Source organism: Mesoplodon densirostris, chromosome 1 (assembly GCF_025265405.1).
Source record: "Mesoplodon densirostris isolate mMesDen1 chromosome 1, mMesDen1 primary haplotype, whole genome shotgun sequence".
NCBI lineage: Eukaryota > Metazoa > Chordata > Mammalia > Artiodactyla > Ziphiidae > Mesoplodon > Mesoplodon densirostris.
Genome location: NC_082661.1, coordinates 58,950,762 through 58,971,261, shown reverse-complemented (window position 1 = coordinate 58,971,261; position 20,500 = coordinate 58,950,762). Strand labels below are relative to the sequence as shown.

The window sequence follows — 20,500 nt, the reverse complement described above, 5'->3', positions numbered from 1 at the left end:
CTCAGCTTCAGATGCTACTTGCAAGTATAGGTTGTCACCTGTGCTTCTGACCAATGGGTTACAGATTGGAGGTTCCAACAAACCTTTTCTAGGGTTCAATGACTTTGCTAGAGCAGCTCACAGAACTCAGAGAAACATTTACTTACTAGATTACTTGTTTTTTGTAAGAGGATATATCTCAGGAACATCCAAGTGGAAGAGATGCACAGGGCAAGGCATGGGGAAAGGGCTTGAGCTTCCATGCCCTCTCAGAGCTCCCGGCTCTCCCTAAACCTCCACATGTTCACCAACTGGGAAGCTCTCTGAATCCTGTCCTTTTGGGTTTTTATGGAGGCTTCATTACAGAGGCATGATTAATTAAATCATAGGCCATTGGTGACTGAACTCAGTCTCTAGCTCCTCTCCCCTCTCAGGAGGACAGGACAGAGGGACTGAAAGTTCCAACCCTCTATAATCAAGTGGCTGGTTCTCCTGGCAACCAGCCCCCACCTCTAGCTGTGGTTCAAAATTCACCTCATTAACATAACAAAAGACATCTTGTTCTCTTCACTTAAAACCCAATGTTTTAGGAGCTCTTTGTCAGAAACTGGGGACTAAGACCAAATATATATTTCTTTTCTTTCTTTCTTTTTTTTTTTTTTTTGCGGTACGCGGGCCTCTCCCTGCTGTGCCCTCTCCCGTTGCGGAGCACAGGCTCCGGACGCGCAGGCTCAGCGGCCATGGCTCACGGGCCCAGCCGCTCCGTGGTATGTGGGATCTTCCCGGAGCGGGGCACGAACCCCTGTCCCCTGCATCGGAAGGCGGACTCTCAACCACTGCGCCACCAGGGAAGCCCTATTTTTCTTTTTTTGGATATATATTTCTTATTATAAATCACAATATCACACATATATTAAAGAGTGATAATAATTCTACTCCCTAGAGACAAATCACAGCCACTCAGAACATAAGCAAATAGATGATTTACACATTCTACCCATATAATATAAATAAAATATACATAATAAAACAAAATAATACATAATATATAAATAAATGTAATAAATATATAAGTATATATAAATAAAATATTATATTTTATTTATTATTCTATTATAAATAAATAATGTATTTAGCTATGTGAATACTCGGGACATATTTCATCTTACTGATGCTTACATGTAGTATTTTATGAACAAAATTAAATACAAATCACTTGAAGTACATAATTTGAAAAGGGATTTCCTTATAAAATTGTCAGTGTGGTGAATGTAGCATTTTGTTATATTTAATTTCTTCTATCTCTCAGTTACGGACCCTCGAGAGCAGGGTTTTTATCAGCTTTGTATTTCCAAGGCCTACCACAGTAATAGGCCCACAGTGGATGCCAGTAAATATTAATTAAATTGTTTGCTTTCTGGGTTTGCTGTCATGCAGTTGGGAAAATGCACTTTTCTTATATAAACACATAGAAAGTACTAGAAAGCAAACTCAATGTGTGTTGTCATTCGCACTTATTTTGAAAGATAAGAGCAGCTTCTTGACAATACAATGAGGGAAAGTAACTGTTCTTAGGCTTTTTCTTTCCTCTCCTCAAAATTATCAGGCAGTACTAAGAGAGAAGTTTATAACAATAGATGCCTACATTAAAAAAAGGAGAGATATCTCAAATAAGCAATGCAACTTTATCCCTCAAAGAGAAAGAGAAAGCACAAACTAAGCTTAAGTTGGAAAAAGAAAATAACAAAAATTAGAGCAGAAATAAATAAAATAGAGAATAGAAAAACAATAGAGAAAAAAATCAATGAAACCAAGAGTTGGTGTTTTGAAAAGATACACAAAATTGACAAACCCTTAGCTGGACTAAGAAAAAAAAAAAAGAAGACTCAAATAAATAAATAAATCAGAACTTAAAGAGGAAATATTGTAACTGATGTTACAGAAATAAAAAGAATCATAAGAGACTACTATGAAAAAATCTGTGCCTACAGATTGGATAACCTAAAAAAAAAGTGTATAAATTCTTAGATACACACAACTTACCAAGATTGAATCATGAAGAAAAAGAAAGTCTGAACAGACCTATAACTAGGAGATTGACTCAGTAATCAAAAACCTCCCAACAAAGACAAGCCCAGCAGCAGATGTCTTCACTGGTGAATTCTTCCAAACATTTAAAGAACTAACACCAATGCTTTTCAAACTCTTCCAAAGAATTGATGTGAAAGGAATACTTCCAAATGAGGCCAGCATTACCCTGGTGCCAAAGCCAGACAAAGACATCACAAGAAAACTACAGGCCAATATTCCTGATAAATATAGATGCAAAAATCCTCAACAAAACACTAGTAAACCAAATCCAACAACACATTAAAAAGATCACACACCATGACCAAGGAGAATTTATCCCTGGGATGGAAAGCTGAATCAACATATGAAAATCAATTAATGTGATATACCACACTGATAGAATTAAGGATACAACTCATATGATCATCTCAATAGATGCAGAAAAAACAACTATTGACAAGTTCAATACACTTTCATGATATATACTGTCAACTAGGAATAGAAGGAAAGTATCTCTACATAATAAAGACCATATACATGAAAAGACCATAGCTAACATCACACTCAGTGGAGAAAAACAGAAACCTTTCAATGGAGAAAAATAGAAACCTTTCCTTCTAGGATTAGGAGCAGGGCAAGGATGCCTACTCTTGTTGAGTGTCCTTATTACAATAATAATAATATTAATAATAATAATAATAATAAAGGAATAAAAGGCTCAAAAAGCCAAAAAAAAAAAAAAATTACACCACCAAACTCAAATTTTCACCTTAGAAGCACTAAATCCCTTTCAATGTGTCTAAAGTCAAAGCATATTTAAAAAAAAAATCTATAACTTACCTCAAAACTTACAGCTCCATTGTGGTCCGTATCAAATGCATTGAACAGAAAATGTGCGTATGTGGTAGAGTCTGAAATGTTGAAAATAATAAGTTAGCATTTCAATATCCTACAAAGGATTTGTATAGCATGTCCCAAGCCTCTTTCTATCCAGGAAAATTTACTCTACCTCTTTTGACCTGTGCTTTCTTCTCAGCTACCCACCTTCTCTCCATAGAGAATTGTAATTTGAGATTCATAGGTGTGAGTTACCTACAGAGGCCATTGGTGACAGAAGCTCTCTAAGTTTCTGGCTGGAAATGCTCTGAACACACGGGAGTCTTGGGTGATGTTACTGACCCTGGGATGAGTAATGTTACCATAGGTGAGAATGAGGATTAACAAGATGCATCTGGAAATCACGTAGTGCTTGGCAGGGACTATCTCTAGATGAAGTAAAATAATAAAAATACTAATAATGAGGCACAGATGAATTGCTATTATTGGTGTTGTTATTATTAGTTTGTTCATCATTTTACAACCCAGATAAGGATATCAGGACTCAGAGAAGTTGAAAAACTTGCCCAAAGTCACACAGTCCATAAGGAGTAGAGTGGAATATAACTTAGGTCTTTCTGGCCAAAAAGCTAAGCTAGCCCACAGCCAGTAAGGCTGCCTGATGAAGTGGAAACCAGGGTGATTTGGGAAGTTTCTGAGGCCATGTTGAAAGTGGGTTGTGTGGTCCTAAAGGTTCCCAGTTGAAAGCAGTGGGGAGCTCCTGCTTTGCCTGGGTCCTGGATGGGATTAGAGGCTCTGGGCAATGGTAGACAGCTTTGGACACTTCTCTTGTCCCAGTGCCACACGATGGTGCCTAATGATACTGAAGTTCTCTGAAATCTAACACTTCCTCTGAGTTTGCTTCAAGTAGGTTATTTTCCTCTAATTTTTCTTTCCTTCCATTTTCTCCTTTGTCTCCCTAATCTCTGAAATTTCTGCCTTTATCTTTTTAAAGTATATATATATTTCTTATTGTTTTCTTTTCTTAGTGCACAGTTTTCATTTTTAAGTGCTTCTGTGCTTGACCCTTGATCAAATTTATGTGATTCTTTTAAATGTTTCATCTCATGGGTTTTAGCCTTTTGTTGTAAGCTTTTTTATATTAAAAATTATAACCTTTTAGCTCATTGGCTCTAGCCTTTTATCTTCTTTTTAAAACCTCATCTATTTCTATTTTATAACTTTTAATCTTTATTTTTACTGGGATTTAGCAAAACTTCTGTTCGCCTTTTACTTTATGAATTGCTTTTTGAAGGCTGTCAAGAAACTAAGTCATAGAAGCAGGAGTAGAGAATGGCTCTCCCCAAATAAGGGAGGTCAGAGGTCATGCAAACTTCTCTCCTAGCTCTCAAGCATCCATGGCCTATGTATGGATTGTTTTCCCTGAATGCTTCACCGCAATGGTTAACTCTGTTGCAGGCCATATGTTTCACAAGGTAAACTGTATACTCAGTTTCTCAAAATGGTGGTGGCACTTTCTTTCACCTCTTATCTTTAAATATGATGTGAGGAACCACTTATTTTTAAACGTATGAATTAATAACACTGTTTACAAAAAGCCAAACAGGCACCACAATTGGGCCTTAACAGTATGTAAAACTGTTGTTTGTAGAGTGGATGTCTATCTTGTGTTTATTGGTCACAGGAAGAAGCCCTTTTGGGTGTGAAACCAGGGTTTTGACTACAATGAATTTAGTGAGATTGCTGGGAAGTTCCATATAGAATTATCAAGAAGTGTCAGTCTATTTCTATTTACAAAGTTGTTTTGCTCTCAACGGTACTTTTACATAGACTTCTTGAACTATTTAGTGACCTTTGGAGAAATGAGTTGACAGATGGTATGCTAAACTTATTTTCAGGGAAGAAAAAACAAGGGATTTTGCATATTTTAAAAATGAGCTTCATTAAGCAGGTCCCTTGTTACTTTATTTATACAGTAAGATTAAGTGCCTTTACCTTAGCAAGCAGAACTCACCATGAATAATGGCTCAGAACAAACGATGTTGGCAACTTTTAAAAACTTAAAACACAAGATAATGTAGGCATACAATAATTACCATCCTTCTCAGATGAGGTTGCTCTAGTTTAAAGCTTGACACATGGGACACACACTCTCAAGGTTTGCCCTAATGTGGTTCAGAGGACGTCTTGTTCCTCTAAATGTACCTTGGCAAGTTTCCTGGAAGTGAAGCCAGTTTTCTAACCTAGATATACCAGGCAGAGAGAGGTTGCTAATACAGTAGTGGAGTCAGATTGCTCGAATTTGAATCTCAGCTCTACCAACTATTAACCGTGTGACCTTGGGCATGTTGTTTAACCTCTCTGTGACTCAGTTTCCTCAGCTACAAAATGATAACAATATGTACTTCAGAGAGTCACCATAAAGAGATTAAATTAGATACTATACCCAAAGTTCTTAGAACAGTCCTAGGTAAATATTAAATGTTCACTAATTATTAGCTATCATTATTAAATAAATGTGATCAAAATTTTTTTTACAGGTTAATACAGTTCACCTGAAAACATTTCTATTTTTTTGTGAACTCTCAATTGTGTATCTAAGTGACTGAAATTCTAACTTAATGGAACTTCATGCTCAGTGAAAATTATATCATGAATGGTATTGAGTTTCTGACAGAGTTTGGATTTCTTCAGTAGACATCCGGAGACAGTGAAAGATTTTAAAGAAAGGGAATGATGCTACTAGCTTTGATGGGATGAGAGCAAGGAGATAAGGCATTGGAAGTGTCTGACTGGGCACAGAGGTGGATTCTGTAGAGAAAAAGGAAACTGTCCACAAAACCATCTTGGTCTGATTTCATCTGACTGTGCTCTTCTTAAATACTCAGTAAGTATTTACTAAAAGGATGAATAACTGGCATCCTGGATTCTAGATTTCAGTACAGTTCAGAGCTCAAAAGAAATGGCAATGGTTTCTGCTCTTCCCATATGAGCTGACAGTTTTCTTTGACCATAATTCCTTCCATATAACAAAAACAGTTACTGAGTATCGTATGATGACTTTGCTCATTTTCCTGTAATTTTACTTGTGAAGCTGAAAATTAAGTGTTGAAATTTTACAGTTAGGGGACAAAATTTGTGGAGTCTTAGGATAGGAAGTGATCTTGGATACCATTTAGCTATTTATCTACATTTAACAAAGGTGGGAAGTGGGTGTAGGTAATAATAGGGATGTAGTTTTGGTCACCTAGTTAGTTAACGGTAGAGTTGGTAATGAAATCAAGACATTCCAACACTAACTCTTAGGAATAAAGGATGTTAGAACAGAAGGAAAACATGAGGATTCTTCTGTTCTACATGTGATGAAGGAACAACCTGAGGCCCAGAGAAATAAACTATTTGAGTCACACATTTTAGTGGGGGCAGAATTTATCTGTAAATTCAGGACTCTTGACTTAGTCCAGTGTCTTTAACCCAATTATGTCCAGAGCACAGTGATGATACCAACTAATCTCTTGGTTGAAAAGGCCATTGATACACATACATTTCAGAATATTTAAACAAATACACTTGATTATCATGTTCCAGGTCTGTGGTTGAAATCAGTCTGGTTGATTTCTTTCTTCCCACCACAAATCCCCTACTCCCACCTGAATTCAAGCAAAAGGTACAGAATTAGATTAATGCATTTGAATATACAATTCATGGCAATGTTACTACAGTAAGGCAGGTTCACATACATGAGTGGTAGTCTCTGTTCAGTATGTTCTCTCTAAATCACCCTGAAAATTCCTAGAAATATTGTCTGTGCATGAGAAGGATATTCAGTGGGTGGAGTTATTTGGAAAAAAAAAATTAAACCTTTATGTCCATAGAGCTCATCTAAGTGCCTCAAGTGTCTTGAACGCAGTGATTGTTCAATAAATATTTGTTGACTTAGATTCTTCTGACTGAAGCTCATTGATTCATTCCTTCAGTAGATGTTTATCAGGTGCCTCCTATAGCCAAAGCAAATGCAAAATTCCTACAACAGAAGCAGGAGTAGCCCAGGAAACTGGAATTTTCATGAGCTTTAAAAATGCCTGGTGAGCTAAGAGTTTCTAAGCTAAGGTTTCCCCTGTACGTGGCACTGAAAAGCATTGCTGTGATGATACAGGTAATGGCACAAACAAGCCATTTCCTCTCGGCTTGTTTTATAGGAGACATACTTTATCCCTTACAAACAGGAAGATTCTGTTCAGTCCAGCGGTGCTGACATCCAGAACTCCAAACAAGTCATGCTTGGTAAACCATCTTGCTAAGAAGTAGAGAAAACTAAAGAGCCTGACACAGTACAAATTGCAGAAGGTTCTGGTAATAAGACAAAGAACCTTCCTGGAGGAAACTGTGAGACATTGTGATTTATGGACCCATCATTGTTACGACTCATAATGAGAGACATCTGTTGCTTTCAGGCCATCAACCTAAATAAATGACTCCACAGAAATGTGAGGATGGCCGTAACATGGATTTGCCTGCCATTGGAGAATACATTCTTCCTTAGGACATTTTCTCTTTTCTAGCGGCACTGCAAGATACAATTTGCATGCACGATATTAATTTTTAAAATTGCAAGTCATCATTTTTAAAAATATTTAATTTCCTTCAGTAATGCTGGCTGCTTTTAGATTTATGCATTCAATTAACAGGAATAATCAATGAATTTTTAAGAGTGCAAAAGTGATTGTTCCACAAATCCCTTTGGACTTTGTAACAAGAATCCCTTGCAAAGGATTGTGCTTAAGTAGATGTTCTCTAATGTTGAAATGTTATTTTTCAGATAAGGATAAATTTTTAATGTGGAGTTGTATCCAATTTGTAGCATGTAATAACTTTCATTTGAGATAATAAAAAAATAAAAGATTTCCATTTGTGCTAAGTGCTTTTTTTTTTTTTTGGCTCTGTTGGGTTTTTGCTGCTTTCTCTAGTTGCAGTGAGCGGGGGCTACTCTTCCTCACGGTGCGCGGGCTTCTCATTGCGGTGTCTTCTCTTGTTGCAGAGCATGGGCTCTAGGCGCACGGGCTTCAGTAGTTGTGGCACACGGGCTCAGTAGTTGTGGCACATGGGCTTAGTTGCTCCACTGCATGTGGGATCTTCCCAGACCAGGGCTTGAACCCGTGTCCCCTGTATTGGCAGGTGGATTCTTAACCACTGCACACTCCATTTGTGCTAAGTGCTTTGATATTAATGCCTATCAGTACGTTGCCAGACACTTAGTTTATAGTAAACATCACTCTTTTTAAAAATTCCATGGTTTTTAATAATTTAGAAATATGTGTTAAACAAATGATATTCTAAATTCCTTATCAATGCAGACAAAGGATCCATTACAATCCTGGCAGCAGACCCTATGACCAATACCTGTCTGTGGGCTGTTATTAATGAGATGGAGTTGGGGAAATTGTCACCTATGATGTATCCAAATTCATGTAATAGTGGGTCACCCTGTGTTTTCTCTGAATTCTAATTTAATTCTTTGAAAAGTCCATCTTAAGTGAAACTTTCTATTTTGATAATCCATGCCCAAAATTGAAATTTTCAATTTCAATTTCAAATTTAACCTATTAAATATCTAAAGCCAAAAGTGAATCTAATTTTTTGTATGAAACAATTACTATTTAAGTGTTGTATACATCCAAAGTGCCTTTTACAGATATTATCCCATGGTGAGGGGGATGTCATTCATTCATCCATGCATTCACTCTGTTTTGCAGTGAGTATCTAGAGCAACTACTTGTCACTCACTGTTCCACGACCTGTGGATACAGCAGTGAGCAAAGCAGACAAAAACTTCTGTTCCCTTGGAGATGACATTCTAGTGGAAAAAGAGACAGTAAGCAACAACACAAACAAATAAAATATATATTATTAGATGCTCTTGAGAGCTAAAGAGAAACATAAAGAAAAGGCATGGGGGATATGTAAGGGTTGTCGTTTAAGCCAGTGTGGCCAGAGGAAGCCTCATTGAGAAGGTGACATTTGAATAAAAGCAGAGGTGGTGAGATATTGAGATGGATATTCGGGAGAAAAGAATTCCAGGCAGAGAGAATAACAAGTGAATTCAAAGGCCCAGAGATAGGACTTCCTTGGTGGTTCAGTGGTAAGACTCCAGGCTTCCACTGCAGGGTGTGTGGGTTCAATCTCTGGGTGGGGAACTAAGATCCCACATGCTGCGTGGCCAAAAATAAAAAATAAAAAAAAACAAAGGCCCAGAGGTAGCAGCAGGAATGCTGTGCTGGAGGAAGGGCAAGAGGCCAGGATGTCTAGAATGAGGTGAGAAGGGGAGGGTCGGTGAAGGACGAGGCAGAGATAGAACAGGAGACGGTGACCTTGGCTTATGCTCTGAGGGGATGGAAGATTCTGTGCAGAGCAGTGAGACAACCTGGCTTACATTTTACCAGGATTACTCTGGCTCATGTTGAGAATACAGCATGGTTGGGGAGTGGAGAAGAGGTGTGGAATCAGGGAGACTTAGTTCAGAGGCCACAGCAGTTATTTTGGCATCAGGTGATGGTGGATCTTTTAAGTGGAATTGAAGTGAAAAGAGGATGGCAAAGAAATGGATGGATTTCTCTGCACCTTAGTTTCCACATTTATTAGAAAGGGAGAACCATAACTAGGGTTGTTGGGAGGTGATGGGTAACACATGCCAAGGCCAGACACGTATTAGATACGTGATGAAAGGTGGCTACTTCAGCTCAGGCTCAATTTATCTGGATAGACTTTTTTATTTCCTCCCTGTTGTTCAGCTTGTCTAATTGTGCCTACATTGTGCTTTTATAATACTATATTTTTAACCCCTATCCTCACACTTATTTTTTTATGTTGGCATTGTTCATCTGCTACTCTAGACTCTAACATTCCTTGGGGCAGGTACCACATCTCACCCCTCTTACATCATCAGCACCTAATACACAGCTGGACACAGAGCAGGCTGCAGGACAAGTTTGATCTGGGCATCCTGCTGAGTGAATAAAGGAGAGACTATAAGGTCCAGTGGCAAATATATCTCTCACTCATCTCTAACAGGTATGTATTATCATTATGCATTCCTTGTTTTCATTCCAATTAAAATAATGTCTAGGGTGGTATTAATTTTCTTAGATGCAGGGGTAGGGGTGATAGTGGAGAGTTCCTGAAGGAGAGAGGAAGAGCAGAAAGACTATTAGATGAGGTTATAGAAAAATCTGGGTTCTAACCTAGATCTGCCACTTAGTGGATGTGTGACTCTGAGCAAAACATTTAGCTTCTCTAAGCCCTGGATTTCAGCTCCAAAAATTGAGGATAATTCCATTTGTCCTAATTTTGAGAGTTGGGAGAATGAGACGTATAATGCATGTGAAAGCTTTGTGGCATATCCAGGACTCACCCATCATAGTTAGAAAGCACCATGCCTTTGAGAGATGTGGTATCAAGCACACAGTAATACTGCTTGCATTAAGCTAAAGAGTGAACTCTAGGATATTTGATAATTTGTAAGTAGCTCACTTTTATGATGTATTGAGAATCGTACGCACTGCCTACTGTGTATTAATTCTCTGACATAAAGATGAAAAATGTAGAGTCATGCCATGAAAGATTAAACCAAACTCAAGATTGCAAGCATAATTCTAACTGAGAGTAGAATTCACTGGTCCACATTTGTACTTACCTCCCTGTGGAAAGAACTGCGAGTAAATCTCTTTGAAGGTGTCTTCATTAACAACCCCGCTGGGGCATTCCTAGAGAAAGCGGTAGAGAAGCAATATAAGCAAAGTGTTCATAAAACTGATTTTTTGCCCATTTGAAATAGAACTGTTTATGGTGCAAAGCTGCACCAAGAAAATTCTCCATCTATCCACATTATCACAAAAAGAAAAAAAGTACACTATAAACTTCTCTTTGTTCCAGTTCTCACAGACTGAAAAAAAAGTTGCTGTTGTAAAAATCTTTGCATAGTATCAGCATCAAAGCTGGTCTGACACATTAAAAAAAACACACTGCTTTTTTTTTTTTTTTTTTTTTTTTTTTTTTTGCGGTACACGGGCCTCCCACCGTTGTGGCCTCTCCCGTTGTGGAGCACAGGCTCAGGACGCACAGGCTCAGGACGCACAGGCCCAGCGGCCATGGCTCACGGGCCCAGCCGCTCCGCGGCATGTGGGATCTTCCCGGACCGGGGCACGAACCCGTGTCCCCTGCATCGGCAGGTGGACTCTCAACCACTGCGCTACCAGGGAAGCCCTTGCTTTTTTTAAGAACATGTATGTATATTATCAACGAGGTCGGAAAAAATTACTTTGTTTTTCATATATCAAGGACATTGCAAGATGTTTCTGACGTGGTCTTTGCTGGATCTTGGTGCTGTATCCTCTGGAGATGTGCTGGACCTCCATAATCTTTAGTTCAATGAGAAAATGATGTGCTCCCTTTGGGTATAAGGTGGCCCAACAAGTCTCAAACAGAAATAGTTACTAATTTCTGTTAACAGATTGTAGGACTGAACGGTAACATTGCTAGTAATAAGTAACTCTGAGTAAGGCAGGACCTGAAGATCTGTTGAATTTCTGGAGAGGAAGGTTTGAAAAGAAACAGGCCTGAACATAATGAATTCCCACCTTTGTCCCATGGTTGGAGTTATTTAAGACTAAAGAATATTGACCTTGGGAACTCCACTAATGTTGGACTACTGACTTGGTGGGACCAGAGGGTAAAGTTACCCCTCTGAGATTGGAAATTTTCTGTAGAAGGAGCTGCAATCTAAAATGTTAGAAAAGATCTGCCTTGATGCCGAAATCAGGACTAAGTAAGTGGACTTGAGACTGAGGTAAGCGCAAAAACGCTTTCACTCTTTGGAGTTGCAAGAACAATCTGGTCAGGATTCTGAACTGGAGACACTCCTTGAGCAGTGGAGACTGACAATCACAAAATAATCCAACATCATACCACATGTGGGATGTTAATCGTACACTGAAAGTGGGGAAGTGATAAGTTCTATCCATTTCTTCTGAGTAGCTTCTTGTGAACAGGTGCATCTTACCTGAGCTCCCTTGCTTCAATTCTCACAGGACCCCATTCTACCTGGCATCTCCAGGATTCACTGGGGGAGAATCAGGGGTGTGTTTATTTCCCTGCCTTTAGACATGAATATTCTGTATACTTTAAATTTGACACTGTTACTGGGATCTTCAAAAATCATTTGTGGTCTTTAAAGCTTTTCTTAACTCTTAAAATTATTGTCCCTTCATGAATAAACTTGATGTATTAATTTGATCTTTCTTTATTCTAATGAGCCAGTTATTCACAACTATAATGTGCTTCACATGAGGAATTTTCTGTTTTTTCCTTTGTTGGTTTGAAAGGTAGTACCTTTGATATATAAACACAGTTTCGAATAGTAGTTTCAATGTGAACCTGTGTTTACAGAGCTCGTCAATGTGGATTTTTCCCATTTGATCATTATAATAAACCTATGACTTAGGAATCTCTATTCACTGAGGAAGAACTAGGCTATGTGGTAAAGTGCCTTGTTACTCAGCTAGCCAGTGGGAGAGCTGGAATGTGAGCTTGGAACTTCCAGATCATCACAAGGTTTTGAATTAAATAAGCTCTGTGGAAATAATGACCCCAAGGACCTGAGAGGATTGGAGCAAAAAAAGACAGCCAAAAACAAATTAGGAAAAAAGCAAGCAAAGAAATTATGATGGTTAATTTTACATGTCAACTTGTCTGGGCCATAATGCCCAATTATTCGATCAAACATTATTCTGGATTTTTCTATAAGGTGGTTTTGAATGAGGTTTACATCTTAAGTTGGTGGATTTTGAGTAAAAGAGATTACCCTCCATAATATGGGTGGGCCTCACCCAATCAGTTGAAGACTTAAATAGAACAAAATGCTAATCTCTCCAGAGCAAAAGGGAATTCTCCAGCACATTGCCTTGTTCAATATGCACAAGCTAATATGCAACATTGGTTCTTCTTGGTTCTACAGAAGACTGCCTTTGGACTTGAACTGCAATTCCTTCCTGAGTTCCTGAGTCTCCAGTCTGTCTCTCTCCTCCATCAGATGTTAAGTCTTCACAATCATATGAGCCAATTGCTTAAAATAAATTACTTTCTGTATATATGCACATCTACTGGTTTTTGTTTCTCTGGCGAATCTTAACTAATACATAAGCAAATGAACAATCAACAGCTACAACTCCAAAAGGAAAGAAGATGGCATGTAGATAGCTCATCACTCAAAAGTTTTGACTAAACGACTCTGTCTAGTTGGCAGTAACAGAACCAATTTTAAAAGCAAATAAGCACTTTGTAGTTGGACCCTCTCATGCATGGAAACTGTGATTTATTGGCTGTTTATCTCTGAGCCATGTGCTGGGGATAGTAACACGAGAACAAATAGATGGCTGTCTGCCATCAGGTGGTGAATTTGTGCAAGGTCAAAGCTGGAAACTTGGCTTGGAGTTCAAATGATTCTAGCCAGAGACAAAGATGGGAAATGAACAGACATCTGCAGCCAGCAAACTTGTCAGCTGTCTCTAATCTCTAGATGTATTTGATAGATATATCTTATAATGTGAAATGAAATTCAGAAATTGATGGTCTCATATGTGTTTTATATTTAATCACATGTCTGTGTCAAATGAAATCCATTCTCTGCCAACTGAAAACTCCTGGTCAGGGACTTCCCTGGTGGCCCAGTGGTAAAGAATCTGCCTTCCAATACAGGGGATGTGGGTTTGATCCCTGGTTGGAGAACTAAGATCCCACATGCTGCGGAGCAACTAAGCCCACGTGCCACAACTACTGAGCTCTTGCACCTCAACTAGAGAGCCTACATGCTACAACTACAGAGCCCACGTGCTCTGGAAACTGTGTGCCACAACAAAGAGCCCACGCATGCAATGAAAGATCCTGGATGCCACAACTAAGACCCGACGCAGCCCTAAAAACAAACAAACAAACAAACAAATAAATAAATAAAAATAAATTTTTTAAAAAAATAAAAAGATAAAACTCCTCGTCAAGTTTTAGGGTGGTAAGTCTCATCAAGTGAATTTGTCTTTATCCATCTTATATTTATTACATTAACTTACATCTGTAAGTTAGTATAATAAATTATGCATACTGTATGTTTATTATTCTAAGAACATTTCTGGGAAACAAGGCAACAGCAATAAACAAGTTAAATGTTGTGCCCTCATGGACCTACATCCAAATAGAACAAGAAAGGTCAGAAGCAACATAAAAGAACACACAAAAATAACAATCCATAGAATGGTGATCTTTTATTTATTCTAAAGAGTTCTTATGGGAAAGCAATTCATTTTACTACCTTCAGGTAAAAAAAAATAATAATCAGATTTTTTAAGACTCTAGTGATTTACAAAATGGTATGAATGATCTGTTCTCTAACTCTTCCCTCACCAGTTTTGTGGAGTCATTTCTGCACAAAAGAGGTATCTCACCTCTCCATTAAGAATGAATTTGATGAGGCCCTGCGTACAGCTAAGTGTATACCATAAAAGATGTGGCTGTGTTAGGTGAACTCTTGCTGCTGTAACAAATATGCTCCCAAATATATAACTTAAATATATATAAATTTAAAAGAATGTAGTATATTTCTTGCTTATCCAACAGTCTTGGGGGGCGGGGAACAGATCAGAGTTCTTAAGGGGCAGAGGCTAATGAAAGCTTGGCCATCGTCATGTGACGTCTATGTGATCATTTAATCTGAAGGAGAAAAAGACATTGAAGAGTGAACATTAAAGGTGTTTATGGACCAGGTCTTAAGGTGGTACATATCCTTTCCACTCTTATTTTTTTGGTGAGAAATCACTTAATATGTCCACCCCAAACCACAAGAGAAAGCTCATGTGCCCAGGAGGAAGATAAGAACACAAACTTGGTGAACTGTTAGCAGTGTCTGTCTTGGAGCCTTATTTGAAAATGCTCCAAATGTCTGTGCTCTGAAATACTTCTCCCACTGATGCTTTAATAGAACCATCATCACATAACTTAGCAATATAAATTCTTTTCATTTCCCCTGGAGTCATTTTTAAAGGATGATATTTTCAAATAAACAAGTTCAGTAAGGCCTAGATATCTAAGTATGAATTTGTTAATTAGGATTTTTTCACTCTAAGAGGAAGAACCCAAGAACCCAAGAAGCAGTAGAATTTGCAGCTTTAGAGAGGGTGAGGAAAGCTTCACTCGTATATACTTTGAGAAATTACTATAACCTTCTATAAGCTTTATAAGCTTTATAAGCTTATATATAGCTTTATATATAGCTTTCTATATAGCTTTATAAGCTTTATGGCTTCTATATTATATTTTCTAATGACATTTCATCTGATTATTAGGAAGTGATCATTTCATGAATATATGTTGTCTATAGAAAAAAATAAATAAAAATTACCCTTAATTATGCCACTGTAAAACTATTTTAGTCTTCTATCTAAGCATGTATTAATATGCTGTACAAATAAAATTAGAATAATGTAAGAATATAGTATTGCATCTTCTTTCTTTTTACTGTAACAAAATATCCTGAGCATTTTCCATGTCATCATTATTAATGGCTGCATAATAATGTGCCCATTGCACTTGTCATATTGTTGGATATTTAGGGGATTTCAGCATATTTTTGAACTACATAGGAATAATAATGTAATTAACATTCTAGTGCATATATCTGTGATTGCACCTGTGGTTCTTTCTTTATGACTAATCCCAGAAGGAGACTCACAAGACCAAAGGGCTTAAACCACATTAGGCTCTTCATAATGCACAGTCACATTGATTTCCAGAAAGGCTGTACCCATATGTGCTACCACCACTTGTTTATGAGAAAGTTTCACATTGAGAGGGGCTGCTGACCAGAGTCACATGGTAATTTGACACTCACCAAATCCCATGAACAAGCAACAGTAATTTGCTTTCCTCATGAATCTAATCATCATTCTGAAAATTATCAGAGGACACCAAGGCATTTGTCCAGATCCCTCCAAGAGGTAAAGTGATGTGCAAGTTTTTCATGCAGACAAGGATTCTTTGATGGCAAGCTGCTGGACCACCTACCTCACCATAGCTGTTTAATGAGTGTACATTCAATGCCTTCTTACATACATCATCTCTTCTAACATTTTCACTAACCCTGAGGTGAGGAAAATGAAGCTTGCAGAGATTAAAATGAAGAAACCTGTTGGAATCACATTGTTTTCAGAGGCATACATGTGTTTATTCTTTCAACAAATAGTTATATAGTGCCTTCTGTGCATCGAGCACTGTTCTGGGCAACAAAGATACAGAAGTGAATTTTTTTTAATTTTATTTTTGCTTTTATGGAATTTAAAGATTAGTGGAATCAATCTCCCTGACTCCATTCATTGTAATGTTACCTTGCCTTCTGGATTATCATCTTTTTCTCGATCAGGACTGAAAAAGTGGCCTTCTGGTGCACAACACTCTTTGCCTCCAAAGCCACCCATCATGGTTGTGTTGGAGAGAGCCATGTGCAAAAGGAAGACTTTTCAACCCAAACTGGGGATATTGATTAAGAAAAAAAAAATTTAATAAAAAATATGTATCTGTTATGACCAGCGAGTTTCGTTTAGTGCTTCTTAAACCCTTTGCAATGATATGATCAGGATGCAATAAATGTGGAATGAGATTTTCTCAGCACGTAACTGCCATACTTTTGTCAAGGGGTGAAGAGACACTTGCCTTTTGGGGCCTTGTAGATGTGTTCTCTGATGATCCTTCTCAGCTCCCTTAGGTAGGGTTATGAGAATGTGTCAAGATCAGTTGTAAATGTTCTATGATTATTTTGCTGCTACTAATATCAATATTAGTAAAAGAGATTTTTTTTTTCTTTTTTGTGATACGCGGGCCTCTCACTGTTGTGGCCTCTCCCATCGTGGAGCACAGGCTCCAGATGCGCAGGCCCAGCGGCCATGGCTCATGGGCCCAGCCACTCCACAGCATGTGGGATCTTCCCGGACTGGGGCATGAACCCGCATCCCCTGCATCGGCAGGCAGACTCTCAACCACTGCGCCACCAGGGAAGCCCAAGAGAGATTTTTATAATAATAATTAGCATGATGATGATGGTGATGATGATAAGTTAATACATTGTGTTAAATGCTTTACATGGATTTTCTCATGTGAATGGATAGATGCTAGCATTACCTCCATTTTACATGAGCAAACTGTTAGAGAGAAACTACCCACGTTCTCATAATTAGAAAATGGCAGAGCCTAGTCTATTGATCACAGAGTCAGGAAACTTGAGTGTTTATGCAACTTTAGAGATACAGGTTTCCCCTGCTCTCCAAAAGTAGGGTGCTCCTCTGAAACCTTCTGTAAGCTGAAATGGCAGAAAACACAGAAGCAATTACCTAGGACACACCTTGCTAATGTGTGCACAAAATAAGTTGAGATAAAGCAGAGATGCTCACAGACAGACGGTGGAATATTACTCAGCCATAAAAAGAAATGAAATTGAGTTATTTGTAGTGAGGTAAATGGACCTAGAGTCTGTCATACAGAGTCAAGTAAGTCAGAAAGAGAAAAGCAAATATCGTATGCTAACACATATATATGGAATTGAAAAAAAAATACTGATGAACCTAGTTGCAGGGCAGGAATAAAGAGGTAGACATAGAGAATGAACTTGAGGACATGCGGTGGGAGGGGGAAGCTGGGGCAAAGTGAGGGAAACATCGACATATATACACTACTGAATGTAAAATAGTTGGCTGGTGGGAAGAAGCAGCATAGCACAGGGAGATCAGCTCAGTGCTTTGTGACCACCTAGAGGGCTGAGATAGGGAGTGAGAGGGAGACTCAAGAGGGAGGGGATATGGTGATATATGTACGCATATGGATGATTTGCTTTGCTGTGCAACAGAAAATGACACAGTATTGTGAAACAATTATATTCCAATAAAGATCTATTTTAAAAAAACAACTATGGAGGCTTGATGCTGAGATGCAAAGTGTAGTTCTTCTTGGGGAAGGAGCTTGGTGGTGTTCCTTTATGCTTGAGGTGTGCAGCCTCTATATCAGTTAGCTGCAAAATGAACGCTGAATGCTATTTTCACTTTTCGCCTTTTTATATAAAAGTGAAAAATCCTCTTCAGACTTATTTTGATTAGGGAAAACAGGCATTAATATAGGTCTTTCATAAAGAGAACTTTTGAAAAGCGGGGAATACCTGTAATCCAGTCCAATGGCTTCAGTTTAAAAACAAGGAGACTGAGGTTGAGGTTATAGGAATTGTCATAAACCACACGGTGGGCTGCTGAGCCTTACCTTGTGTCTGTGTTTCCTGATGTCTAGGTTGATGTGTGGACATTGCAAACACCCTCATGTCCATACAATAGCTAGTGTCATTCTGCCAGGAAGCATTTAAAATAATTTAGTGAATTGCTTATGCTCCTGGGCTCTGGAGTGAAGTAGAAAAACTGCACTGAAGCTCTGCTTAAAAGCTGCATAGCTTCAAATTGTTTCATATAAGTCCTATTGTTCTCCTCTGTAACATGGGGATGACTATTGACACCAGAGGTGTGTTATCAGAATTAGTAAGATAATGCACATTATGTTATTATCTTAGCCCTCTTCTTTGTGCACCATATTTGCTCATTAAATATGAGCTGTTAGTATAATGTTAATAATCTAGAATTTGGTAAGCAGAACTCCATTATACAGAGAGTCTCTGTAACCTCAACATGGCTATATCAAGGTTAAATGGTATTCATCAAAGCAGTTGAACCCAGTAGAGTACCGGTCTGATATAATGCAATGAGCCTATAAAACAGATATGAGTTATGCCTCCTCCTCTAGTTTTATAAATTGAATCTGCTCTCTCTAATATCATCAGAATTTACCCTCAAAGGCAGAGGAACACTGCAGTTGTAATGACAGCTGAGAAGAATAAAGGCTACCATATACTGGAAATAAATGTCAGTAGAAACCCAGAAGACTTTTTATTCATTAATTTAAGGAGTTTTCCCTACTAATGCTTAGATGAGTACATTAGAAATAAAGTAGTCCATGAAAAGTGTTGGGAATGGTGCTTTGAAGGGAGATCCATGTATGCATAGGAAATTGCTAAAGAAATTATTTTCTGAGGTTCATTGTGAGTTCCTATACTTTTACCTCTTAATAAAGACTTTCAGCATTTCCTTGAAAGTTGTCAGAACTCTGGTGGAATGCTCTAGAAATGGTTACAGTGATATGCAAATCAGATGTATTTTCATGCTAATATTTGTCCACTCCACTGGCTGAAATCTCCTCTTCCCATAAATGACTCTGTTCTGGTGTATACCATCTCCTCAGGTTCAGAACAATTATTAAACATTTAGAGATACCTCTTCAGGAATTTAAAAAAAAAAGAATTATGGTACAAATATATCATGGAGAAAAAGTAAAAGTCCTTGTGAAATAAATAACTCCTTGGGAACCCTTTTATGATATCTAAAATGTCACATCTTTTAAGCATCTATGTTTTTCATCAACTCTCACACCTACTCCTGTTGCCAAGGAAGGCATACATGACAATGGTTGTGAGGTGCTTAAGTTGAAAACCTAAGGTTTCTACCCACAGAAATGTAATGACATCCATGTTTCATCCAGAGACTGTTTTTTCAGTTATTCTTTCTGACAAAGGAAGTAGACTGACACCTCTTTGATAAGTAGCACAGCAGACTGTGGGTGGAACAGAAAGGGAACACAAAGAAAACACAAAGACTGGACACTGGGCACTCAGACCAGAGAAGAAAACAAGGGAGACTCACATAACTCCCCAAATAAGAAGAGCATCCATTCTTCTGGCAAAAAGAGATGGCAGGTAAGTTGGCCATCTTAGAAGAAGTTACCTTCTTAAGCAGTACAGTTGTTACAGACCACACTTAAAGCGAGCTGGGTACGAGTTCATAAGCAGAGACCAGAAAGCATCTTGGACACTTAGAAGAACATGCAGTAATAACCCCTGAGATACACCGAAAGGGAACCTGATGAATTGGACAAGACAAGAAGAGGATTTCAGGTGTGTGTCTTTAGGGTTTTTTACCAACAAATGTTTCCAAACCCATGGGGAGATTGTATTTCATGGGTCTTTAATGGTTCGCTGGAACCATGTGTCAAACTGCCCAATGAATGGAAAGTAGAAGTGACACTGTAATGTTGTGATTTATAATAAGAAATATATGTTTGGTCTGAGTCCTAATTTCTAGCACAGAGCTCCTAAAACCATGAGAGAGATAAAGTTATCTCTTGTTATGTTGATGAGGTGACTTTGGGACCACACCCAAGGATGGGGGCTGGTTGCCAGAGGAGCCAACCAGGTGATTAGAGTGTTGGAACTTTCAGCCCCACCCCTTGACCTCCAGGAAGGGGAAAGGGTCTGGAGATTGAATTCAATCACCAATGGCTAAAGATTTAATCAGCCATGTTTATGCCATGAAACCTCCCAGACCCCCAAAGGACAAGTTCAGAGAGTTTCTGGGTTTGTGAACACATTGAGAGTTGGGGAGAGTGGCATGCTCGAAGACATATTTGAAATTCATCTGAGAACTCAACTGTTTAT

At 38.3% G+C, this 20,500-nt stretch overlaps 1 protein-coding gene across 5 annotated transcripts in view; it reads right to left on the bottom strand.

Moving 5' to 3' along the window:
• The window catches only part of KCNIP4 (potassium voltage-gated channel interacting protein 4), a 224,944-nt gene that overhangs the window by 18,715 nt on the left and 185,729 nt on the right, over positions 1–20,500 (bottom strand). For all 5 annotated transcript variants that reach the window (XM_060103670.1, XM_060103686.1, XM_060103677.1 and 2 more), the window contains 2 exons: positions 10,577–10,646; positions 2,890–2,960 (listed from right to left, as the gene is read on the bottom strand). In XM_060103670.1, coding sequence (XP_059959653.1) covers positions 2,890–2,960; positions 10,577–10,646 — 141 coding nt within the window. The remainder of the gene's footprint in view (positions 1–2,889; positions 2,961–10,576; positions 10,647–20,500) is intronic.